This window comes from Panthera tigris, chromosome D2 (assembly GCF_018350195.1).
Source record: "Panthera tigris isolate Pti1 chromosome D2, P.tigris_Pti1_mat1.1, whole genome shotgun sequence".
Lineage (NCBI taxonomy): Eukaryota > Metazoa > Chordata > Mammalia > Carnivora > Felidae > Panthera > Panthera tigris.
Window position 1 is genome coordinate 37459245 of NC_056670.1, and position 25765 is coordinate 37485009.

A 25765-nucleotide genomic window follows, 5' to 3' on the forward strand; every position below is an offset into this window, starting at 1 on the left:
ACTGAAGAGCCTGTTTAAATGCTGCTGCAAATGCTCGTGGATTTAACGGCTTTGGAGATAGGAGAATTTATGAATATTTAACGAATTAAAGTTGCACCTCATTTCCATTTTAAATCTCCAGAAAAAGGAACTGCTGTTGTTGCAAAACTAAATCACTGAAAAAAATATGCTCCAAGGTCTTCATTGGAGGGCCACTGTGACGAAAAATCTCCTAAGCATTTTAGTTCCATAGTTAATAAGCCACGTTAAACCCCAAATCAACTTTCAGCTATATCTGTTTTACATAAGTCTGCATACACATATATATGTATATATTTTCATTTGCAAGTGAAATCATGCCAGTTACTTTCATGCCAATTTTCAATTAGTTCCTTTCTGTTTTACTGTTGACTGCAGATTTTATAAATATTAAAAACGTTGAAGGGAAGCTTAAAATGTAAAAGTTTCACTCAAACTAAAAAGTGAAGGAAGAGAAAAATCAAAAGTGACAAAAAATTTCAGATTACCGGCAATCTGAATTTTAGGGGTCTGGAATTTAGCATGCGCACACAGCAGACTCCCACCCAACAGAAAATAAAAACAGAATCTCACACTCACCAGATGCGCCATAATGCTCAATTTGTGCAGTGAGGGCTGCCGATTGAACAGCACCACATCTCCATCTATGAGGTGCCTCTCCACGATGTCCCCGTACTTGAGCTCCTGAGCCATCTTTTCCCTATTTCCGTACTTCAAAAACCTACACATGTGATAAGAAATGTGATCTGTGAGAACAAGGCTCCCTCACCAAGGTGCTCCCTCTTCATGTCAGGATTCAGTCTCTAAAATGATGGATATTTCATTGGATCAAAGCTGCCTCCACAAGCCATTAAACTATGACACAGATAGGTCCTCATTTTGTAAATGTTAAATATGAGAAAATTATGTCTTAGAATCACAAAAATGCAGTCGTAAGTCAGCTTCTCCCACAGCACCCTGTTGATATGTTTTGTCTCATGTTTGTCTCAAGAGATAAAAAGGCACCAGAGATCAGTGAAGGGTCAGAGCTGGCCAAACCAGTGCCCCCTAGGCTGTGAGTAGAGTCAAGTAACCCCAGAGAGCCCACACGATGCAGAAAATGATTGGCTTGCACACCCCCACGTGTTCTGTCTTCCTAGATCCAACGTTAAACGCAAGGGAACAAATAGACATTTTGTGTATATGCAACGAGTAAGCACAGCAAATGACATACCTAGGCTCACTACAATTTAAACAGTATTTTCCACAGGCTAAAATGTCACAAATGCCGGATTTTGGACGACATTCTTTGGCTGAATATGGCGACCTCTGTCATGAGAAGGTCATTACACACAGCTAGATTGAGACAGCATTGGGGTGCTGGGTGGCTCAATCAGTTAGGCATCAGACTTTGGCTCAGGTCATGATCTCACAGTTTGTGGGTCTGAGCCCCGCGTCAGACTCTGTGCTGACAGCTCAGAGCCTGGAGCCTGCTTTGGATTCTGTGTCTCCCCTCCAGTCTCTGCCCCTCCCATGCACATGTTCTGCTCTCAATAATAAATAAATGTTAAAAAAAAAATTAAAAAGAAAAACAGATTGAGACAGCATTACCTTTTCATCTGTGTGTGTCTCTGCTGAATGAAATTGGCTCCTGGGTGAACTTCAGGGCCATTTCGAACCAGTTTCCTCAAAAAGTTGATGTTTGCTTTGTTCACCTGCACAACCACGGTAGAAGACACAAGGAGAGGCTGTTAGCTTTCTGTAAGCTAGCACACTATACTGTACTGTGTCTCAATCTTTACTTTCCTTGAGTGATTCCAGAAGAAAGAGAAGAAACTTGTTTATCTCCTGCTGCCTAGAGTCTTGGGTTTAATGACAACAGCTGATTGGCACACAGGCACCCGGGTTCCAGTCCGAACTCACCACTGGTAGGGTGAAATGGCCAAGTCCTTTCTGGCCTTTGGTTTCCCCATTAGTAAAATGAGTGGGCTGGACTCAGCTGAAGGGACCTTCTAGAACATTCTATGAGCAGTTGGCAACTTTACTAGCAGTAATTTACCATGGGCTCTTGAGGTTTAAAAGCTGTAGCACCAGCACTGTTAGACCCTGGTCTGCAACATCATGTCCCATGACCTCTTGGACAACAGTCTCGTGAAATACCGTCTGAGAAGGAAACTCTGGATTGTTAGTAAATCAACTAAGGATACTTTACACAAGCTTTACTGGAAGCTTCCATGATCTGGGCTAATTATGAATCTCAAAAGCAAACCCGAAGCCAATACCTTCCTGCTATCAGGCCTTGCATTTTCTATACCTCAGTTACTGTAAAGGCCATTTTACACTCATGATGAGTGTGAGTTAAGTGTAAAGTGGGGCAGCCTTTCTGGCTATGCCTCAATAGTCTTAAAACACCCCAGATATTGGACTCGATGGTTGGTAAGGCCTTAAAAATAATAATCTATCCCAAGAAAATTAACTGGGTGTGTTGTTTATCATTTAGTGGCCTTATCTTATTTTATTGCTTTTTAAAATTTTCCTTTATTTTTGAGAAAGAGGGAGAGACACAGACAGTGTGAGCAGAGGAGGGGCAGAGAGGGTGGGAGACACAGAATCCGAAGCAGGCTCTAGGATCCGAGCTGTCGGCACAGAGCCTGACGTGGGGCTCGGACCCACGAACTGCAAGATCATGACCCGAGCTGAGGTCAGATGTTCAACCAACTGAGCCACCCAGGCGCCCCTATCATTAGTTATTTTAAAAGAAGAGGTAAGAACCAACACAGGAAGAGGTCAAAGACCATACTCCTTGGAGAAGTAAGTTGCAGAAGAGATGTCTGACGTAAATGTGAATATATACACACAAAGGCAGACATATCTGTGTTTGTGTATGTTGTAGACACTACATGTGGTGGTTTATGCGTCAGACTGGAAGATTAACACACACACCTCGGGATTTTCCAACTGTCTACTGTTTGGAATCTCAAAATAATAATGTAAAAGACTGGAGTCAAAACAGAATCGAGAAGCTGAATGGTACTTACCTTCTCAGGAAAAGTAAGAATTTTGGCCACGTGAACTGGCACAGCTACCTCATCAATCCTGAGGTTGGGGTCAGGTGAGATGACTGTTCTGCCAGAAAAATCTACTCTCTTTCCTGAAAGGTTGCCTCTAAATCGACCTAAATCAATAAAAACAGGTTATAGGTCTCTGCAGCACAAATGTATGCTGTTTGGGGATATAGTATGACCACAAACAAGAAAATTCTGTAATTTTTAACTAGATACACTAGACACACTCCAAAAAAAGAGTAACAAAAGGCAGAAAACTGTCTCCTGCACATCTTGTTGGAAACGTACCCTGTTTTCCCTTTAGGCGCTGGACAAAACCTCTGGTCCATTTCTTGGGCGCCATGTTGAGGGGGATGCCTGAGAGCTCACTGTTAATGTAGAGGGCGCACTGCAGCTGCAGGAAATCCCAGTCTTCCATGATCATCTGGGTCTTAGCTCCTGATATGCGATGCTAAAAATGAGCAGAAATAAAGAAAAAAAAAAATGATCCTGGGTCAATCTTTCTCGATAAGAAGGGTTTGCATAGATACACTCTTAAACCTGGGGCTTGGAAATACTGACCTTTTTGATGACATCATTTAGGAAAATGATTTCTGTCAGTTTCATTGTCAGATCATCTTCATTGGTGCCAGACTTCAAATCACTCACGACGGAGGGTCTGATACACAAAGGGGGCACTAAAAGTCGCGTGAGAATCAAATCAGAGGGCTTTCCAGCTTCTGGGTTCATTAGAAGTAGAGGGACATCTTCAGCTGGGATTCGTTTAAATAAATTCAGAACTACTAAGGGATTCAGGTTTTCCTATGAAGAGCAGGAAAGGAAGAATGGAGACACACGTTAACTTCCCACAGCTTGGGCACGGGTTTACTTCTCCATGCACTCTACCCGACCCACCACGGAACTCAGAGTAAGTACAAACATGGGCAGAGATTTCTGCTGGTAACACGCTACACTGGCAGAGCCCTAAACATGTGTATACCTTTCCTTCTAATTATTTAATGCCAGTAATTCCACTTCTCATAATTATTCCACAGGGTCTGACTTTAGAAGTCAACACAGAGATTTGGCTATAGGGATGTTCAGTAATGCCGTTAATAGCAAAGAACTGAGACTGTCTGATAGGTTGCTGGCTAGACAAAATCATGGTATATCCATATGTGAGCAAGCATGAAGCCATTAAAAAACGACATTACAGAAATGTAGCCACTGTTATGGAAGGTGTTCATAAGACATTGGTAAATGAAAGAAGTGTGTGTATAATATGATCTCATTTTGGGGGAAAATGTACGTCTGTACAGAAAAGAGGAAATGTACGTTTAGCGAGGTGTTAACAGTACCGTCTGCAGGTGAATGGAATTATAATTGCTTCTTCGTTTACATTTCAATTTTCTACAGTGAACTTATATTGCCTTTGTATTAACTTCATTTAATAGAAGTGCTATGCTACAACAACTCACTCGTAATACAAGAACTATACAAATGATCAGAGATACCCAAAGACGAAAGTTAAGGTCAGCTTGTGTCTTGTTGCTGCTTATTACATTTTCTTGGGATTAGAGACTGTGTGACCAAGAACACGTTACAACCAGAACTTGCTATGCGTAACTTAATGAAATAGGGAGCAAAACCAAGAAGAAATGTTTGAACAGCCACTGTCCTTAAAACACTGTCGCAAGAGGAAGTTTCCATGGTCCTACCCTGGAAGAGATGGCAGTAGAGTTGGGGAAAAGGAATCCTGCCTGACGTTCTGCAGTCTGGTCCCTGCCCACAGAATTCACCTCCCTCAGCTTCCCTATCCCCCAGCAACAAGCACCTCATGGCCACCTGAAGCAGTTGGAGGAAATCTAAAACTAAGAGCTCAAGGAACAGGATGAAGGCTGAATGTCACCTGTAGTACCAGAGTCGTGCCAGACAAGGACATCACGGACATCCACGATGCAGGGGGGCAAGACTGGCAAGAGTCACGTAACAACAATCTCCCAAGGGACACACAGAAGTGGGCCTGACTTATCGTTATGTGACAGGAAACAGAAGTTGGGGACCACTAGAGAGACAGAAGGGCTGTTTGGTCTGAGGCGGAATATCCCAACAGCTAGGGCTCCCTGGTGGAGCGTGGGCTGCCTTGGGTGGTGGTGAAGAGAGCACCACGTGCCGCTCAGTCTGCCGGAGATGCTGTGGAAGGCATTTATACCTGGTGGGGAGGCAAGACTGATGGCATCTATGGACAAACTCCTACCTGCAGGTCCACCAACCCCTGGATTTGCATTAAAACTGGGACTGGATGGGGCACCTGGGGTGGTTCAGTTGGTTGAGTGTCTAACTCGACTCTTGATTTCAGCTCAGGTCACGATCCCGGGATTGTGGGATTGAGCCCACGGCAGGCTCCATGCCAAGTACAGAGGCTACTTAAGATCCTCTCTCTCCTTCTTAAGATCCTCTACTCTCCCCCGCCACACCAAAAAAAAAAAGACTCTCTTTCCCCCTCTTCCCAGCTTGCATGCTCTAAAAAATGAAAACAAATTGAAAACAAAACAAAAAATGGGGAGTGGATATACACTAGTCTTCTGGAGATAGAGTCCAGAGTTTTTGTTCAATTCCTAAAGAGGTCTGTGAGCCAGGAAAGGTCCAGAACCACTGCTCTATGGTCTCCCATCAACTCAAGAATGCTATGCTACCCATAAAGGCATACAGGGTTCCATGTTCCTGGAAATTAAATGGGTAGGTAAACATGTCAGGATGTGGATCATCCTGAGATCAATGAACTTCAGGGCAATACGTTTGCCTGTCTGCACAATGCCCCTCTCCACAAAAGGTAAAAGTAAGTCACTGATGCTTTGTTCACTTCAGGTTACTAAGGGGTTCTGAGGAAAGGCCCTTCGGAATCAGGCAAATGGTGAATTCCTGTTTTGCCCCCTCCCTTCTTCCACAGCTGGTATAAGAACCAGGATGAGGGGCCCTGGGTGGCTCAGTCTGTTAAGCGTCTGGCTCTTGATTTCAGCTCAGGTCACGACCTCACGGTTGGGCTCTGCACTGATAGCATGGAGCCTGCGTGGGATTCTCTCTCCCCCCTTCTCTCTGTGCTCCTTCCCCAGCGTGCACATATTCTTTTGAGATAAATAAACTTAAAAAAAAAAAAAAAAAAAAGGCAGGATGAGCTGATGGTCTCTGATGAGTCTGGAGGCCCCCACACTGTCCAAGCACTGTGAGTAGCATCAAACAGGGCCTCAGAAAAACAGATCTTGTTATAGACCACACTTAAAAGAGAAACCAGCAGAAATGTAAGATGGAACACAGGTGCTATGGAGGCACAGACAATAGACATGTGGTTGAGGAAAGAGTGAGGTCAAAGGGTCCGGAGAACAGAGGTGTGCCGGGCTGCAGGGAAGAAGCCAAGGGAAGGGAGAGTTTGGTAAAGAGGGGAAGGGAGCAGGCTGGGTAAAGCCAAAAGGACATGGAGTCTGAGCCTACATGTGGAGGGGGAGGAAACCTCATCTATCCTCACCATGTCTTGTCATTATTTTTTTAAAAATAATTTCATTATCATAAATTGAATCATATAGACACACTAGACAAAATTGCTTTTATTTATTTTCGAAGTTGATTGATTTGAAGTAATTTCTATACCCAAAGTGGGGCTCGAACTCATGACCCTGAGATTAAGAGTCACACGTCCTTCTCATTGAGCCAGCTGGGCACCCCTGTCATTGTTATCATACTGTCAGTAGCAGTCCTAACTACTGCAACTGGGTAATACGGTCTAAGCACTTGCTATGCACCAGGCACTCTGTTAAGCACTTGATCTGGAATTCAACTCTTAATCCTCACAATAGCCTTAAAGCAGATACTCTTGTAATCCCTGTTTAGAGTTACAAAACTCAAGTCCAGGTTGGGTCACGTGTCTAAGGTCACAGAACAAACAAGCGGCAGAACTGGGCTCTAATCTTGGGTCCGACTCCAAGGCCAAAGCTCTTCACCACTACCCTAAACCACCTCTGGGGCATCAATCTGGATAGAGTGGGGTGAGATACACGGGGGTGGCGGCAGTGGGGGAATGCCCAGAGAGCCAAGCTCGATGCTCTAGACTCTGAAATGGGAGGGGTTACCTCCAGGGCCGAGTCATTTAGGAAGGAGACTTTCCCAAACAAGATGCCTCCCAGGCTGTATGGGAGAATCGTGCTACTCCCTACTATGGAGAGTGTGTGGAGCAGAGACTGTGGTCACCCGTCCCGGACAGAAAGCTGGCAGGGGGCAGTGGTGGGCTGTCAAGGATGCTGATCCAGGAGCGGCAGAGTGCGTGCAGGGGCACCCTGCAAGTCAGGCCACCGCCAGGAAAGCCCAGGCACCCTTCACGCCCATGACCAAGGCTGCTCACCAGGCTTCTGAAAGCTTTCTGCACAGCCACCAGCCTGGACAGTGCCTCTCTCTCTTGGGCTGTACAAGGGCCAAGACCATCTTCCTCAGCCCGCCCGCACTTCCTCTGTAGCAGCTTCACCCTTACTGCCTTTGAAGACATTTCTGCCTGAATCAATTGCTGACACCCTCTCTCCCCATTTCCAGAACACTCCCCTTTCCCAGACGTCTGCACGCACACTTGCAGCCCGTGGCCATTCTTACTGCGTGCAGTGACTCTGGCCTCTGGCTCCTTTAACACCACCAGGTTCACGGTCTGTTTTCTTTGTACCCGCTCTGTTCCCCAGTCAAGGCATAATTCACACATACTAAATTCCACAAATCCTAAAGAGACTGACATGTTTCTACGCATATATACCAGACACACACTAGTGTTCCAATCAAGATACAGAGTATTTCCATCTCTCCATAAAAGGACCTTGGTATTTTAAAAAAAATTTTTATTTTTGACAGTGCAAGCGAGCACAAGCAGGGGAGTGTGGCAGCGGGGAGAGAGAAGCCTAAGCACGCTCTGCATTGACGGCAGAGAGCTCCATGGGGGGCTCAAACCCATGAACCATGACCTAAGCCAAAGTCGGACGCTTAACCAACTGAGCCACCTAAGCGTCCCAGGACCCTGATAACTCTTTTCAGTCAGTACCAAGCTCTCACCCCAGGGGTAACTACTCTCCTGATGTCAATCACCACAGATCAGTCTGGCCTATTGCTGGACTTGATCTACGTGGAATCATACAGTACGTACTCTCTTGTATATGCTTCTCGTTCTCTGCAGGATTCTGACCTTTGGCCAGGTTGTGTGTCACGAGTTCACTTCTTTCATTACAGCATAGTATTCCATCGTGTGGATCTATGACAATTTGCTAGGGGCACCTGGGTGGCTTAGTCAGTTAAGCGCCAATCTTCGGCTCAGGTCATGACCTCATGGTTTGTGGTTTCGAGCCCTGCGTCAGGCTCTGTGTTGACAGCTCAAAGCCTGGAGCCCGCTTCAGAGTCTGTGTCTCCCTCCCTCTCTCTCTCTGCCCCTTCTTGGCTCATGCTCTGTCTCTCTCTCAAAAATAAATAAACATTAAAAAAAATTTTTTTATGACAATTTGCTATGCTCCCGCTGACAGGCATTTGGGCTATTTCCAATTCTGGCTTTTATTAATAAACTTGCAATGAACATTCTCGTACAAATGTTTCTGCAGACATATGCACTCATTTTTCTCAGGTATGTACTGAATGTACTGAAGATTAAAACTGCTCAATTGTTGGGAATGCAAGCTGGTGCAGCCACTCTGGAAAACAGTATGGAGGTTCCTCAAAAACTAAAAATAGAACTACCCTACGACCCAGCAATTGCACTACTAGGTATTTATCCAAGGGATACAGGTGTGCTGTTTCGAAGGGACACATGCACCCCCATGTTTATAGCAGCACTATCAACAGCCAAAGTACGGAAAGAGCCCAAATGTCCATCGATGGATAAATGGATAAAGAAGATGTGGTATATATATACAATGGAGTATTACTCAGCAATCAAAAAGAATGAAATCTTGCCATTTGCAACTACGTGGATGGAACTGGAGGGTATTATGCTAAGTGAAATTAGTCAGAGAAAGACAAATATCTATGACTTCACTCATGAGGACTTTAAGAGACAAAACAGATGAACATAAGGGAAGGGAAACACAAATAATATAAAAACAGGAAGGGAAACAAAGCATAAGAGACTCATATATATGGAGAACAGAGGGTTACTGGGGGGATGTGGGAGGGGGGATGGGCTAAATGGGGAAGGGGCATTAAGGAATCTACTCCTGAAATCATTGTTGTACTATGCGCTAATTTGGATGTAAATTAAACAAAAAAAAAAAACAGCTGAATTGTATGGTTAATGTAGGCGTAACTTTGTAAGAAATTGTTAAACGGCCGTTCAAAGTAGCGGTAACCTTCCACACTATCAATGTGAGTGCTAGTCACTTCACATCCTTGCAAGCAGGCAGTTTTCAGTTTTTTTTACATTTCCATTTTTCCGTGAGGGTATAGTTATAATTAGTGATTCCCTGATGACTAGTAACATTGAGCAATGTTCATTTATTGGCATTGGAATGGACGCTTTGGGACGTGCCAATTCAAGTTTTGCTCCCACTGCTTAAAATCAGGTTGTATTTTGGGGCACCTGGGTGGCTCAGTCAGTTAAGCGTCTGACCTTTGATTTCAGCTCAGGTCATGATCTCACGGTTTGTGAGTTCAAGCCCCATACTGGGCTCTGCATTGAAGTGCGGAGCCTGCCTGAGATTCTATCTCTTTTCCTCTCTTTCTCTGCCTTTTACCTTCTCTCTCTCTCAAAATAAATATAAATTCAAAAAAATCAGGTTATTTTTCTTACTGATTTTTAAGGACCGTTTCCTGGATACGAGAGTCCTTTGTCAGATATATGAATTGTGACCGCTTTCTCCTAAGCCGTGACCTGCCCTTTCTCTCTGGTAATGGGGTCTTGTGAAGAGCAGTCAGGCTGTCCTACAATTCTGTCATTTATTCACCATGAACCATTCACCACCTCAAAGCCTCTGATGGGGCCACGCTCCTCGGAGCAGGACGCGCTCTACACCAAGCTCTCAGTTGTGTCTTTTCTCTAGCACTCCAGCTGCCGTGGCTTGAGTCCTCTCTGTCACTTTGGGCAGGGCTGTCTCAAGTGCTGCTGAGGATTAAATCAGAGGCAATCCATGTGAAGAGCAAGGAACAGGTCCTGTCCCTCTCAGCAGTCCCTGAAGGCAAGTGCTTTCATTAGCACTCTCTGGTCTTTCAGAGCCTCAGCCTCAGAATCAGCCGAGGCATTGCCGCCTGGATGTGCTAAGCTCACTACCCTTGATTCTGTAAACCCTACTCCTGTTCGAAGACCAGAACAAACCACACCTTTCCTCAGTATTTCCCAATCAAGTCCAAAGCAACACGTTCCTCCTCCTTGCCCACCGTACTGTACTTCCGGTCTCTGCCACTCAAGTGATGGTTAGCGCCCTGGCCCAGGATGTCAGTTATCTTTTCAGACTACTTGCTCGTGACACATCTAAACGGTGGGGTCAGTGACAACAGACCCACTGTCTTACAGTTCCTGACACTCCCCATATGACTGACAGAATTTGGTACTCAGTAGCCACTCAACTGGTTTGTTAGTTTTGTATACTACCAATTCTGGACAGTACTGTGTGAATTCAGTACTAATCGAAATCAAAGTGAGGCAGAACAGGATACTTCATATAAGCCTGTACCAAGAAAAGTAACGGGAGTTACCTACAATTTCTTAGATCTCACCCATGTGAGACACAGGCTCTCTCAGTTTATGCTCTGTATAGCTGTGATGCCACAATCTCTTTTTTTTTTTTTTTTAATTTTTTTTTTTTTCAACGTTTTTTATTTATTTTTGGGACAGAGAGAGACAGAGCATGAACGGGGGAGGGGCAGAGAGAGAGGGAGACACAGAATCGGAAACAGGCTCCAGGCTCCGAGCCATCAGCCCAGAGCCTGACGCGGGGCTCGAACTCACGGACCGCGAGATCGTGACCTGGCTGAAGTCGGACGCTTAACCGACTGCGCCACCCAGGCGCCCCCACAATCTCTTATGATACAACTGTGACATGCTGTCTGCACAATTCAAAGTGTGTTAGTTGAGCATCTGACTTCGGCTCAGGTCATGATCTCACAATTTGTGGGTTTGAGCCCCGTGTCAGGCTCTGTGCTCACAGCTTGGAGCCTGGAGCCTGCTTCGGATTCTGTGTCTCCCTCTCTCTCTGCCCCGCCCCTGCTCATGCGGTCTCTGTCTCTCAAAAATAAATAAATGCAAAAAAAAAAAAAAAAAAAAAAAAAGCGTGTTAGTTACATGATCAGTCTACATTCAACACTGAACACACTGTAAGATAAACACTTTTCATGGAAGTATTCCTAGAGATCTACCTTAACGGAGCTTCTCATTTCAGAAGACGTGTCTATCAGAGAGGGAGGGGTAAGAATGGGTGCGTGTGATGCGGGGGGAGGCAGGCATGTGATTTCAGGCTCACCTGCGCCCTTCCCAGCAGTGGTTCTACTTCTTTGTTATGCTCGATGGCTGTTTCAAAAGACTGAAGGAAATTTGATACAATAGGATCCACCACTTTTTTGTTGGTCTTGTATTTCTCATGAATTATCTTCAGTAATCCACATTTCTTTACAGTACCTGTAAGAGAGAATTTATTTACCAAGGTTGGGAAAATGAGATACTTGCTCAGGTTGGCCTGAGGCTGCAGTCTGGCTAACGAAATCACTGAAAATGCATTTGGCTAACAGGGCGTCAGTTGCTAGGCTCTGATATCTAGTTTGCAAGAAAAAAACCTGACCTCCCAACACTCCATAAAACTAGTAAGCTAAATGGACCAGAGTGAATGGAAAGGACTATCACCAAACCTTTTATGTGTTCTCCTCACCATTAAAAGCACCGCAGTAATGGCAGATGTTTTTCTTCCGGCACTTATCAGAGATTTTCTTCTTCAGGCCACGTTTCTGGAGGTAGGTCAGGCCGGGTCTCTTCAGATAATCCAGAAACTGCTTCTTCTCCTCCTGGGACAGCATGATGTGGCAGCAGGTTTTACAGATCATCTTTTAAAAATTAAAACCGATGAAAGGATGAGAGATGAAAAAGTCTTTTCTTGAAGGAAAAAAAAAAAAGTCACCCCTACCTCTTGCCCAGGAAACTTTAAGCGATGTGCCCGGAGATATGCACAGAGAGGGGGCTGATGTTCACCAGAATGCTACCTATAGTCAGAGCTGCCTGGTAGAATTTTTGCTGATTTTTAAATTTTGTGTTGTTCTGTACTGCTTGATTCATGATTATTATTATTTTTTAAGTTTACTTATGGGGCGCCTGGGTGGCTCAGTTGGTTAAGAGTCTGACTTCAGCTCAAGTCATGGTCTCATGGTTCATGGGCTGAAGCCCCACGTCGGGCTCTGTGATGACAGCTCAGAGCCTGGAGCCTGCTTCGGGTTCTGTGTCTTCCTCCTTCTCTCTGCCCCTCCCCCACTCATACTGTGTGTCTCTCATACTCATACTCTCTCAAAAATAAGTAAAACGCTAAAAAAAATTTTTTTTTATTAAAAAAAAAATTTTTTTTAACGTTTATTTATTTTTGAGACAGAGAGAGACAGAGCATGAACAGGGGAGGGGCAGAGAGAGAGGGAGACACAGAATCTGAAACAGGCTCCAAGCTGTCAGCACAGAGCCTGACGCGGGGCCCGAACCCACGAACTGTGAGATCATGACCTGAGCTGAAGTCGGACGCTTAACCAACCGAGCCACCCAGGCGCCCCCAAAAAAATTAAAAAAAAAAAAAAAAAAAAAAAAAAAAGTTTAGGGGCGCCTGGGTGGCTCAGTCGGTTAAGCGTCCGACTTCAGCTCAGGTCACGATCTCGCGGTCCGCGAGTTCGAGCCCCGCGTCGGGCTCTGGCCTGATGACTCAGAGCCTGGAGCCTGCTTCCGATTCTGTGTCTCCCTCTCTCTCTGCCCCTCCCCCGTTCATGCTCTGTCTCTGTCTCAAAAAAAAATAAATAAACATTAAAAAGAAAAGAAAAAAGGCTATTTGTTTAAAAAAAAAAAAAAGTTTAGTTTGAGAGAGAGACAGAGAAAGCAAGCAGGGGAGGGGTAGAGAGAGGGAGGTGGAGTGAGATTTCCAAGCAGGCTCTGTGCCGTTAGCACAGAGCCCTATGTGGGGTTTGAATCCACGAACCGTCAGATCATGACTTGAGCAGAGATCAAGAATTGGACCCTTAACTGACTGAGCCACCCAGGCGCCCATGATTACTTTTTACAACACGTACTTACCTCCTACTCAAGAAAAATCAAGAGTAAAGAATCCTTATGCGTCTTCTTGTAAGATGCAGTATTACGTTATGTAATGTAAAAATCCTCCCCAGATGTCCCCGACCACTCACGGCTCCTAAGCTCACTCCCAGTGTCCCTGAGCAGTAGTTCCTAAGTTTACACCCTGAAAACGGACACCTCTGCGCCTACCTGTAAGATGCCTATAACTGCTCTGAAGTAGCCCACGTGGAAGCATGGCAACTCCAAGTCAATGTACCCGTAGTGTCCCAGACAGTCAGCCAGGTTCTTCCCACAGGTCTCACAAGGACGGTCCTTCTCACTTGTACCCTTTGGAAAAAAGCACACGCAATCGCTAATGGAGACCACTGCACAGGAGAGAGGGACCAGGTGACTCTGAGTCAAAATCGCTTGGGAAAGTGCAGTGTATTCAAATCCTCCAGACCGAGGTCTGGAGACCCTGAGATGTGCAGGGGGAACAAGGGAGATGGAGAGAAGCTCTTGCTTCTTCCAATCTGGCAAGTCAAAACGCACAGAAGCGGGAAGGGTTGGGACCTTACCATCCTATGGTCAAGCACACCATACAGCAAGGGGGCGTGGTTGTTGTCCTGGCTATACAGGTTCTTACTCACAACCTGGATGTGTGCCTGCTGGCGCATCTCCTCAGGTGACTTCATTCCAAAACAGATGTGGCTTCTGGAATAAAAAGAGACGGGAGCTGGGGTGCCTGCCTGGCTCAGTCGGTAGGGCACCGAGACTCTTGATCTTGGGATCGCAAGTGGAAATCCAATGTAGTGCATAGAGCTTACTTAATTAGTAACAAGAGAGGGGAGAAATTACATCAAAACCGCTTACCAAAAGTGGCTATTACACAGTGAGCCACCACAACCAACCTTATCCTTCCAACTGTCTGTAGGCTCGCTGTGCTATTATTAAATATATTCAAATCTCTCCCATTTTTCCTTGGTAAGCATCCCTTCGTCCTACTGAAATAATTTCCATTCTTACTATCAAGTGAATGATTGCTTGCTGCTAAATTCTAGGAGAATGTTCTTATTTTCCTGCTCTGCAGTGCTGGATGTTAACTCCCTCTCCCCCTTATCTTGAAATATTTTCTTCTCACGGCCTTGGTGACACCACATACTCTTTGAATGCCTTGGCCCCATGCCACCTGTTCCTTCTTAAGTCTCTTTTGTAGTTGTTTTTTCTACTACCATCCCTAGGTATCATCTCTCCTCACCTAGGGATGCAACACAACTCCTTTTTATTCTACACATCCCTCTTGAGTAACTGTGTCACTGGAATACCTGTTAATGTCTGTCTAATCTCCTATAGACCAGCTACTACTACTCGGCTGGAGACGGTAATAGACACCTCTTCTGCATAGCCGTACAGGCACCTCAAACTCGACACATCTAAAACAGAACCCAGAACTTTCTTTCCCAAATCTTTTCCTTCAACCATCTGACCAACAAACCGGGGATTTACTATGTGCCAAGCTGAAGATCCATATTAGAGGACACAGACAAGGACCCTGCCAACATGGGACTCACGGTTCAGGGTGGGCAAGAGAGACAAGCAAATACAGACACAAAAGTGAATAGATGCAGAGATTGAAAATGATATGAAGTGGTAGACAGAGTCTAAGAAAACTATGTTATGGGGTCAGAAAGCCTCTGTAAAGTTGACATTTAAGCTGAATTCTGAGTAAGAGGGAGACAGCCGTAAAACAAGACAGAGGTCCGGCATTTTTAGTAGAGAACAACTAGGGCAAAGGTCCCAGAGCCAGCACAAGCGTGGCATTCAAGAACCAAATGAACCAAGCCAGTATGATGGAGCACAGAAAACTAATGGTACAGGACAAAATCAGTGAGGTGTACAGGGCTCAGGTCAGGTTGGGCTTGGGAACTCTGGTAGAGAATTTAAATGTTAGTGCAAAAGAAAGCTGTTAGAAGGTTTTAAATGGAAGTCTCAGATACCTAATTTGCATCTTAACAGAGTCTGCCAGCCTGCTTTGTGAGAACAGATTACATCTGAATATGGATGGGGTTTGGGGTGGGCATGAGGGGCCAGGGAAATATGGATTCTTCCAAGTAAGATACTTGTTCCCCTTGAATGGCAACCATCCACACAGCTGCCCAAGCAAGAAATTCTGTGTTTCAATCTCATTTCTCCCTTCCCTCATCCCTAACAATCCTGTTAATTTTATATCCCAAACTCCTCTAAAATCCACTTCTCTCCAATGACTCTACCACCCTCATGCAGACCATCATTACCCCTGCCTGGACCCCCTGCAGTGGCCTCCAAGGTCTCTCTCTTACTCTGTTCCCCAAGAATCAAGAGATCTTCCAGAAGAAGAATTCTTATCGAGACACTTCCCTGCTTAACACGCTTCAAAGGTTCCTTACTGCCTGCCAGATGACTCTGGAACACAGCTTCAGATCTCCCACGTCCTTCTCATCACCCCTTTCTCCCTCCAGTGCGCTCCTTATCTGGCCGGCGTTTTTCTGCTTTCTCATTACATACTCTCCGAACCCCTATACCTACGCTTGTACTTGCCAAGGTTCACTTGTCTACCTTCTTCAACTAGACTAGGCAGTAAGGTCTTATTCACGCCCCATCCCTAAAGCCTATGGCTGGGTCTAGCACACCATACCTTCCTCAGTAAGCATCTGTTGCAAGAACAACTGGTTCATTTTCCCCCTGGAAGCATTAAGGAGAGGTCATGGCCTGATAACTAAGCTCTGAAGGAGTAGACCCAAAAGCGCAGCCTTATTTTTGAGACTGCCACCCACAGCCCAGTGGTAGAGCTTTCTAGCTGGTAACTCCAACCTTTTGGTCAGCAAATGTTGCCTCCGTGTTGGGTGCTTTGCAGTAATACCAGAATTAGACACACTCCCCGGCCCAGATTGCTCCCCCATGCTGCAGTGGCAGAAGATTCGCTGAAACAAAGGGGTCATCGTTTGACCTCGAGAGGACTCGTGCTTAGGCCCAAGGCTCACGTCCCATCCCACCTACTCCTCCCAAAGCCCAGGGGCCACCCCCGGCCTGCAGTCCCCCGAGTGCTGGAATGCCCTCTGCCTGACCGATTTCTTTGACCTACCTTGAATACTTCTGAGCTTTGCCCACCACCTTCCGCTGATTCCTGGCCCTCCCCTTCCAAGGGACCCTCATCTCCGACTCTTTGAGACCCAGGACCCCTGACCTCGCGCCCCTCTGCCCCTCATTTCTCCGTCCTTTGGCCATTCTTGCCCCTCCTTACATTTTCTTGGCCACATCTGTCTCTCGGAACTGCTCCTTCACCATGGTGACGGCTGCCGGGGCACCCTCCTCGAGACCGGGGGAGCTAGATTAGAGAAACGTAGCTCCCTGCACCTCCCGGCCGTGCTTCTTGCCTCGTTACTACAAGAGCAGCGGCATCCTCTCGGCCACCGTAGAGCGCCCCATGTGGTCGCTTCCTCTTCCGCTACTCGCCGGCGCGGCTGTCAGTCAAGAGAGGCTTCGGACACGCCGCTTTTCGCCTTCTCCCTGCACTGCCATCTTGCGGCGCCTCTTTGAAACTGCACCAGGGCCTGTGCTGTATCTTCCAAAAGCCCATTTCCGGTCCATTTCTCCAGGTCTTCTGACACCTGCAGAGATACTGCAACGCTTTGCCTCAGGACTTTCAGGCAGTCAGGGAGACAAAAACTGCATAAAGAGGAAAATCGTCGTCATCGTCATCAACAACATCTTAATTAAGATCCTCTAATTTTTTAAGTAAAGGTGGAGGCTTAAAATGAACCTGCCCAGGGTACAGAGGTACCAACTGTACGACCACGGAAAGAAATAAACAGGTCAGAAAACACGGCCATGCGTGCACCTTCAGTTTACAAAGTTACTTTGAAAAAGAAATGAATTAAACATGTTATTGATTACAAAAACAGAAGCTGTAAATCTGTGAAAAGTTAGCCATGATGAGCTAGGGATACAAGATGAGGGGACACTGCGAAGTGAAAATCATTAATGTATACAGGAGATAAATTGCTTACCCAGTCTGTGACAACCTGTGGGAGGTGATCCTAGTGTGATATCTAAGCACATGACACTACCAAGGAAACCATACTACCATAGGATTCAGTGCTACAGAGCCAAAAATGTCTTTACTATTTGTGGGGAACTCTAAACCGAATCCAATGAAGTGGTTTAACACCTTTGAATTGTAAGAAGGTACGTTAGATTCCATGGATTCTTACTAGCAAAACACAAATGCAACAGACGAAAAGCAAAGCAAATCAGATTTTACTTTACTTATTGTGGACAATGCTATACTAACAAGACTATACTAACAAGATTTGATGAGTGATTTTGTCATAGAGAGGTTAAGAGCAAACGTTCTGGAACCACAGTGCCTCCGTGGGTACAACCACCTAAAAGTTGTATAACTTTGGGAACGCTATTTAGCCTCCTTGTGTCTTAGTTTCCCCATTTTATAAAAGGGGTCAGCAATAGGTACCCTACTTCTTAGTTGGTCAAATGGCAAAATGAAGATGAAAGTAATTACAATGTAACAGGCATATAACAATCACTCGGTGAATATTAACTATTATTCTAAAAAATATAGGAAAGTTGTCCTCAAAGACTGCACTGTGGTTTTCTCGTTCATTCTAACCTTTGGAAAGTTCTTTCCTAATGTCTCTTTGAACATGTGCATATATTCTTTATTTTTGCATGACCATTTTACTTTAAACAACTAAACGAATTTATGGATCAAACAGCTTTTTTTTGTTGTTGTTAAGGACTAAGATTTTCAGAAAAAGCAAATTAATTAATGAGTTTTTTTTGTTTTTAATTTACAAAATCACCAGGAAAATCTCAGAAAAACAATACGTAGCAATCAACGAAAATAGTTTTATATATTTGACACAACAAAGGTTTTGAGTCAGGATTTCTGCAGTTTTCCTCGCTATAAAATGAGGAGGCTGGTTGACAGTATCTCCTAAGATGTCTTGCATCTTTACGAACCTCTAACTCGCAATGAGACAATTTAAACTATAATTCGGCTCATCGGAACTTTAAGGAAGCGCAGTTCAAGACGGTAAATTGAGCTGAAAGGGAACCCACGCAGGCGTAAATCCGTCGGCCCAAGTTGTTCCGCCTCTGGATTGGCCAGTCCAAAATCCCGGGGGTGTGGCCGAAGATCCTTGGCTCACCTTAAGCCTTTTTCAATCCGGCATTGGCGCGGCCGCCCTCACGGTTCGGGCCACGCCCACACGCCGGCGCCTCCTGGGGTCCTTCCGAGCGCATTGATATGATTGGCCCGCGGTTAGTGGTTCTCTTTTCCTCCCTGGCTGCCTAAAGCTCGACCGCCATCATGGTGAGTTTCCTTAGACCCGTGCAGTCATCCGTCGCGTATCTGAGCCATCTTTCGTCTCTGGGTCCTGCCTTTTGCGCTATGGCCACCTGAAGCCCCGTCGCTTTTCTTTGGGTGTGTCTGACGGAGGCTGGTTGCCTAGAGACCCGGAGCCGTCGGCGGGGAGTCCGGGCTGCGCTGCCGGACCCGGACACGCCGGGTTTCAGGGTCCAGGGCCTGGGGACTGCGCGAGCGTCTCCTGCGTTTGTCGCCTTCGTGGAGCCTAGTGGATTGGGCTGGGTGGGGTGAGACTCATTTCACCGGGGGTCTCAGTTTGCGATAGGCGGTTTGCAAGTGATGGCAGCTCTAGAGGTGAAGCGGGTACTGGCGGCGCCCGGGCGAGTTGTGGCGAGTGAAGCCGATTCCACGTGTAAGCTAAAATATTGTCAGCCGGATGGAACTTCTTGCACACTGGGGAAACCGAGGCCCTGGACATGGAAGCCTGCAAAGAGTGTGGATTAAGTCATGACTAGTCAGCTCTGTCTTAAAGGTTCAGCACCCATTTCTAAGTCGACCTCCTCTGCAACCCCCCCTTCCCCCCGATCTTCTGAAGAGTTGGGTACTATTGAAGTGAACTTACTTTGGTGTGGCTTTGCAAACTGAAATTTAAACGTAGCAACCAATTGTTGCCTCTCCCTTCTCTTTTTGTAAAATTTTTACTTAGTGGAAACATGCCGAATGCCCACGTTTCCTTGTGTAAGAGCTGTTGGGCCATTTAGAAGGGGGTAGGATTTCTTGTGGGCCATTCAAGACGGGTAGTTGACCTGCAGAGTGCAGTGTTTGTGTCCGATTTGTGCAGGATGTTAGGAACGTAGTTGAGACTATAACCTTTGTTAAAGTGGAAGTAGTTTTAGTTCAGAGAATGGGTTCTTGGGTGAGGGTGATTTTGGGGTTTGTTTACACTTAAGGGTACAGTCTGCAAAATCTGGAGACATTTTTTTAAGACTGGGGAGTTGGGGGTGCTACTGGCCTCTAGTGGTTAGAGGCCATGGGTGCTCCTAAACAGCTTAAAATAGGACAAACCTCACAGAATTAGGACCAAAATGAGGTGTTGAGTTAGAGAAACTGCTCCAGAGTGATTCCCGTAGCAAAGAGAAGTAAGTTTCCAAAAAGCTGTTGAGTGGGTTTTCTTGGTACTGCGTTTACGTGTGTTAGAGGTGTCCTAGAAGTTAGGCACTTGGGATTTGTTTTTCTTTTCATGGAAGCATTCCCACCACTGGTTCCTGTGGTTCTTGAACATTTGAAATGTGGCTCTTGCAGCTGCGGGATTCGGAATTGCATCTTAAATGTCATATGATATTTAGAAATTATTCACATATGGCTGGTGGCTACTCCTTGGCAGTTCCAGAGCTTGGAAAATTACAGCGGGATCAAGAAAAGGTTGAGTGGTATCATTAACTAGTGTGTAATATTTCCAGAATGACACAGTAACTATCCGGACCAGGAAGTTCATGACCAACCGACTACTTCAGCGGAAACAGATGGTAAGGAAGGACACATCACAGTTTGGTTGTTTTGTTTCAAAAAATGCATTTTGTAACGATAAATGCTAAAATTTGTTATTTCTTTTAAGGTCATCGATGTTCTTCACCCCGGAAAGGCAACAGTACCTAAGACAGAAATTCGGGAAAAACTAGCCAAAATGTACAAGACCACACCAGATGTCATCTTTGTATTTGGATTCAGAACCCATTTTGGAGGTGGCAAGACAACTGGCTTTGGCATGATTTATGATTCCTTGGATTATGCAAAGAAAAATGAACCCAAACATAGACTTGCACGAGTAGGTGTTCTCATTTGTTCAACAGCTACTGAAGACTGAATTTCAACAGCATTGTGCTGTGGGTGCAGGGGAATGAGCAAGAGCAAGCAGTCTGGGGAAGGACAAGCTACAGATCTGAACATTAATGGGGTTAAGAGAGAAGGTTCTTCGACAGATGTACAGATAAGAAAGAGCATAGGGTGTCAGTAATGGAGTCGACAGCTTTTGAAGAGATGGCATTGGAGATGGGTTTAGAAGGGCAAGTAATAATTGTGAGGATAGGAGCTGGAAATAGGGGGATGAGTTTGAAAGGTTGGCACCAAATTGAGATCCTTGATATTAAAGTCTGAGTTTGGATTTGGTTCTCACGGGTAGCCAGGAACCATGAAAGGTTTTTGACCATTTTGTGGGTGCCAAGCACTACAGTGAACTACAGCAGTGAGCCGGAGAAGCTCCCTTAGATTCTAGGTCGTAAACTAGTACGCAGACGGTTACTTTCAAGTACTTCTGTTTCTCTTTCTCCTTCTCTGCCATCAGATAAGTAGAACACAGGTGAGGTAAAACATGATGTGGTAGATAGATGCTGCACTCTTTGATTGGGTGGTCTGGGAGGCCTTGCTGAGCAGGTGACGTTGAAGCTGAGGTCCATGTGAAGGTTGGTTGGAAGCAGTCTTCAGGCAGCAGGAACGGCAGAGTGACGTGGGGCATTGAGAGCACGTCTGATTCCTGTGCCATTGATTTGTACATGTACGTGTCCCTTAATTTGATGACCAGGTACTAGCACAAACAAGTATTTTTAAATGTACTTGAAGAAGGATTGATTTTGGGAAGCTGCATTTCTTGAGCTGTCTGGCTTGGTCATGGTCCTTACCAGATTAGTTAATGCTGAGTTGATGTTGCCAGTCACTTATGAGGTACTCCTTTCTCCTTCAGCATGGCTTGTATGAGAAGAAAAAGACGTCGAGAAAACAGCGGAAGGAACGCAAGAACCGAATGAAGAAAGTCAGGGGAACTGCAAAAGCTAATGTTGGTGCTGGCAAAAAGGTATTGTTCATCAAGGAGAATACAGAAATGTCAGTTGCAGGTCTTTAGTTTCTAGAAAGGAGGGATTTGTTTTCTTAATAACCTTTTTTAATGTTTTCTCTTTTCCCACTTCTTCTGGATTACAGAAGGTAACGTGTTTTGAGACGCTACACGATGTAGTATCTTAACCTCACTAGAGTAGCTTTGCCCACCCTTTGTCAGCTCACAGATTAGCACAACGCGGGCCACATCGGTTCAGTCATCTTGGTGGGCCTCTTGCAAGCCCTATCCGGAAAAGTTTCCCATTTTACTGCTAATTGGTTTAGACTGTTAATGGGGAAGTATGTCTGGTTCCCGGAGATTAAATTTATTTGCTTAAAACGGATAACTGGTTTAAGAAGCTGTTGAATCAATGTGGCCCATGTTCTCCTGGCATGCTGGAGAGGCAGCTGAGAGATCTCAATTGCTTCCTCTCCAGTTAGCCAAGACTGAAGTGATTTTAATGATAAGCAGCTTTTTACCAGCTTTGCTAGCTAACTGTAAATAATAGTTGAATGGAATTAAGGTGCTGGGTTGTTAAATTAACAAATAATCAAGTGTTCTGTGAACTTTTTTTTTTTTTTTTTTTTGCCTTTTCCCTCTACTTTCTTGGATTTCTTGTTCATCAGAAATGAAGTGTCTAGCAGGTACTGAGATTGTGAGCACGGTGTGGGGATGCATCACCTTCACGGAGTTTGCTTTGATGCTTTGCATGTTGGCTTTTGGACAACAAGAGTTTTCTGTAGTATGGTGTTTTATAATTGAAATGCTATGTTTTAAAATGGTAGATTATGAGCAAAGGAGAAAAACTTTTAATCTCGTTTATTTTGGAAACTCAAAAATGCATGTTATGTTGCGAAGTGACCTGGTGGAGGAAGGTGGGTACTCTACCAAGTAGGCACCTTTTAATTTGTGCTGGGAAATGCTGTGCCCCAGTTACATACCCAGGAAATGGCTTTGGTTGATACAGGCTTTGGGAAGGGTTCTTTCATTTTTTTTATCAACGGTCTTTCCCTTAGGGACCCTGGGACTGGTTGATTTCATTGGCAGCTCTAGTCTAGGAAATCTGGCAAAGCATCTGTCCAGGAAGCATTTGCTCAATAGAATGGCCTTGTACCATTCTATTGCTTTTTCTTTTCTTTTCTTTTCTTTTCTTTTCTTTTCTTTTCTTTTCTTTTCTTTTCTTCTCTTCTCTTCTCTTCTCTTCTCTTCTCTTTTTTTTTTTTTTTAAAGTTTTTAAAGTTTATTTATTTTGAGAGAGCGCAAGGGAGGGAAGGGTGGAGAGAGAGGCAGAGGGAATCCCAGACAGGCTCCATACTGTCAATGCGGGGCTGTATGTCATGATGGTGCGATCATGACCTAAGCTGAAATCAAGAGTTGGAGGCTTAACCCGAGTGAGCCACCCAGGAGCCCATACATTGCTTTTTATTGACCTCTGATTTTCCATCTGCTGTCCATTTTTCTTTTAATTGAAAAAATTCCAAGGTAATTGTATATTCACACCAAGGTTTTCGACAAATACGCTTTTTCCATAACTCTCTGGTCACAGTAGTTCACTACCCCATGTTAACCATTTTTGTGCATTTGAGCAGCCCCAATCCATAGCATGTGAAGTGGGCTAAGACTGGGTTGGAGGGTAGTAGGGTTTTGAAACACTGTAGTCACTGTCCCTTTGTGCTTCCTCTAGCGATGACTCCCTGCCAGGCAGTGAATGTGTTATGCCTGCCCACCTCTCTAATCACATTGTCTTCCCAGCCGTGGAGTTCTAGTAATGGATGAACTGCCAGAGGAACTACTTGCTGCTTAGAACTGCTCCCTGTTTGTGAGGCTTATACCTGTCAACGGAAGTCCCAGAGGTTGCAAAAAGATTCAGTCAGTGGAGTGATCTAGACCAAAGGACATTTAACCCGTTCTTGTCTTCATTCAGCCTTTGAGACCTGTGTGTTAGTGCTTGACGGTGACGTGTGTGGAGGGGCTACCTCTGTGGACCTGAGCATCACTGTCCGTACTTCAGGTTGCACTGGTGCCTTTCACTAGCATAGCTCTGAAAACCTGGCTGGGAGATGAATGCGTAAATATGCATGTGTATTTGACTCAAAATGGCCAGGCATACTGATGTTAACTTTTGTTTTTGTTTGGATGTTGAAATTGGTATTTGCTCTTAGCTTTTGGGTACGATAGTTTTTTGTTTTTTTTTTTTTAACGTTTCATTTATTTTTGAGAGAGAGGGACAGAGGGTGAGCAGCAGGCTCCGAGCCTTCAGCACAGAGCCCAACGAGACGCTTGAACTCACAGACTGGGAGATCACGATAGAGTTGTTTTAAATGAAGGAATAAATAGTCTCGCTTTTGAAGAGCATTTGAAGCCTTTTCATCGACTGAGTTTTGCCTTTTTAAAAACTAAGTTGTACTGCTTTCAGTGGCTGTAAACAGTGACGTTTAAAGTATTGAACTGAGACAGGTTTTAGGCTTGCTTGATCATTTAGAGTTAGTTCTCTCTGAGGCTAAATTCATTTAGATTCTTGTGTGGGATGCTTCCCAGGTCTGTTAATGGTGCTTATGTGCCCAGCATGATGTTGCTGAGCAGAGCAGGAAGGATAAGGGTCAGGCATGTGTACTTCATGTATATGTAGGCGGTGGCAGCTTGGGTTGGCACTGCCGTTGGCATGATCTCTTCATTGTGAAGTCCTCGTGCCACTTTGTTTACATAAGAACGGTGGTAATCATGCGAGGTATTCTCAGAATGGGGGGGGGGAATAAAATCAATGAGTGTCTAAAGAGTGTTTGGTATACACTTACAAAGCAAACAGTCATTTTTAAGGTGTCTGATTGCATGCATGTAAATGCAGATTATTTTGGAGTTTGAAAAGGGACTATTAATGAAATGTTTCTTTTCCTTCTTCCCTCCTTTCTCCCTTCCCTGCCACTGATTCAGTGAGCTGGAGATTGGACAACAGGTATAATTTAAGCTTTTCATGTAGATCATTAGACTTGTTTACTGATAATGGTAATTTAAAACTATAGAGCATGTGAAATGGTTTTAGAAGTCCACTTACAAATTCTCTCAAGAACTGTAGACTTTTAAATACTGATAATTATATGGTTTTGTTTTTAAAACCTAGTAGTATTTAACTGCTTTTTTATTTCATTTCTGACTTGAATGCTTGCAAGTTTTATTTCTTGATGCTTCCTTTGTGTTATCACCAAGTTAATATTCTAGGTTACTAATACTTTTTCTGCATGAGCGTCATTAAGTTTGGAGTTTGTTGAAGGGTTTGAACTTTAATTTTCAGGTTTTTAAAGATGGTTAACTAACTAAATTTTTCTTTTTCTTTGTTCCACAGAAGGAGTAAAGATGCTTCAGGGACTATCTGGCGTTTGTGCAGATTTTTCATGAGAGGATTAATAAACTAAGAACTTTTATGTGTCTGGTTGTTTGAAACATTTGACGTTTACTGGAAGTGTTATGATAATTTGCTGTTAGAGCAGATTTAGATTGCTGCCCGGATTCACATGTTCACATAAGCTTTCAGTGAAAACTTGGCATGACTGTTGTTCCTTTCCGTGGCACAAAGGTGTTGGGTGTACAGTCTTAGCAAAGCAGGAGCATGTAGGTAGGGCCAGTCTGTTTTGCCTCATGTGAATACTTGCCATCAGTCTAGTTGGTCAGTCTCTGAAAAAGACACTTGAAATCTGAATTCCTTTTTGGTCTTCCTAGAACCTGACGTTATTCTTAATTAACTGAAAAATTTGCTGGCCTCGACAGGAAATTACTAGATTATAAATTACTAGATTGCTAAATGTTTTCATCATCTATCATGAAGTCAGTAGGATCCACCAAAATCGTTAGTCCACTATAAGTTTGTGCTTACGGGATAAGTGAGTGGGGAATCAGAGAGAGGCTCTAGTGTAATGAATATTTGGGTGTAGTGTGTAATAGCTTGGTAAATCTGATGGTATGTGCTTCTGGTGAAATATGGAGGGTTATGTGGTGTTACTTTTTCTTTGCTGGATGTTGATTCTGAGTTTGTCTTTTTCAGGCATCAGGGTTGAATACTCGAGCTCTGGATGATTGGTCAGTTGTGTACATTTGAGAGATTTGAGGAGTGGTTGTTTTAAGATTACTGTGAGGGTTGGGGTACCTTTTTTTTTTTTGAAAAAAATTTTAAGTTTATTTACTTGGAGAGTGAGCTCAAGAGCATGGGTGAGGGAAGAGCAGAGAGGGGGAGAGAGAATCCCAAGCAAGCTCCACAC

The 25765-nt window shown here is 44.6% G+C and overlaps 2 protein-coding genes across 4 annotated transcripts in view; one reads left to right on the top strand and one right to left on the bottom strand.

The window, feature by feature from the left end:
• Positions 1 to 18575, bottom strand: part of POLR3A (RNA polymerase III subunit A) — a 53842-nt gene extending 35267 nt beyond the window's left edge. Inside the window, exons 1-11 of the mRNA XM_007095619.3 lie at positions 18489 to 18575; positions 16562 to 16986; positions 13860 to 13995; positions 13492 to 13629; positions 11912 to 12083; positions 11510 to 11664; positions 3624 to 3863; positions 3351 to 3513; positions 3036 to 3172; positions 1609 to 1712; positions 598 to 739 (exon numbers count right to left, since the gene is read on the bottom strand). Coding sequence (XP_007095681.1) covers positions 598 to 739; positions 1609 to 1712; positions 3036 to 3172; positions 3351 to 3513; positions 3624 to 3863; positions 11510 to 11664; positions 11912 to 12083; positions 13492 to 13629; positions 13860 to 13995; positions 16562 to 16605 — 1431 coding nt within the window. The 5' untranslated portion in view covers positions 16606 to 16986; positions 18489 to 18575. The remainder of the gene's footprint in view (positions 1 to 597; positions 740 to 1608; positions 1713 to 3035; positions 3173 to 3350; positions 3514 to 3623; positions 3864 to 11509; positions 11665 to 11911; positions 12084 to 13491; positions 13630 to 13859; positions 13996 to 16561; positions 16987 to 18488) is intronic.
• RPS24 (ribosomal protein S24) lies at positions 18572 to 24938 on the top strand. 3 transcript variants are annotated; one of them, XM_007095616.3, is made up of 7 exons: positions 18572 to 18652; positions 20107 to 20172; positions 20262 to 20471; positions 21384 to 21494; positions 21620 to 21622; positions 24447 to 24468; positions 24856 to 24938. In XM_007095616.3, exons 1-6 carry the CDS (start codon positions 18650 to 18652, stop codon positions 24447 to 24449), a joined length of 396 nt encoding a protein of 131 aa, XP_007095678.1. In that variant the 5' UTR covers positions 18572 to 18649; the 3' UTR covers positions 24450 to 24468; positions 24856 to 24938. The 3 variants fall into 3 exon arrangements, with proteins under 3 accessions (XP_007095678.1, XP_007095679.1, XP_042816021.1); XM_007095617.3 differs by lacking the exon at positions 21620 to 21622; XM_042960087.1 differs by lacking the exons at positions 21620 to 21622; positions 24447 to 24468.
• Positions 24939 to 25765: the final 827 nt, after the last annotated feature.

What these genes read in the sequence shown, in the direction of transcription:
- RPS24 (XM_042960087.1), top strand. An exon ending in TACTTCAGCGGAAACAGATG is followed by an intron (nt 20,173 to 20,261) that starts GTAAGGAAGGAC and finishes ATTTCTTTTAAG; the next exon opens with GTCATCGATGTTCTTCACCC. An exon ending in CCAAACATAGACTTGCACGA is followed by an intron (nt 20,472 to 21,383) that starts GTAGGTGTTCTC and finishes TTTCTCCTTCAG; the next exon opens with CATGGCTTGTATGAGAAGAA.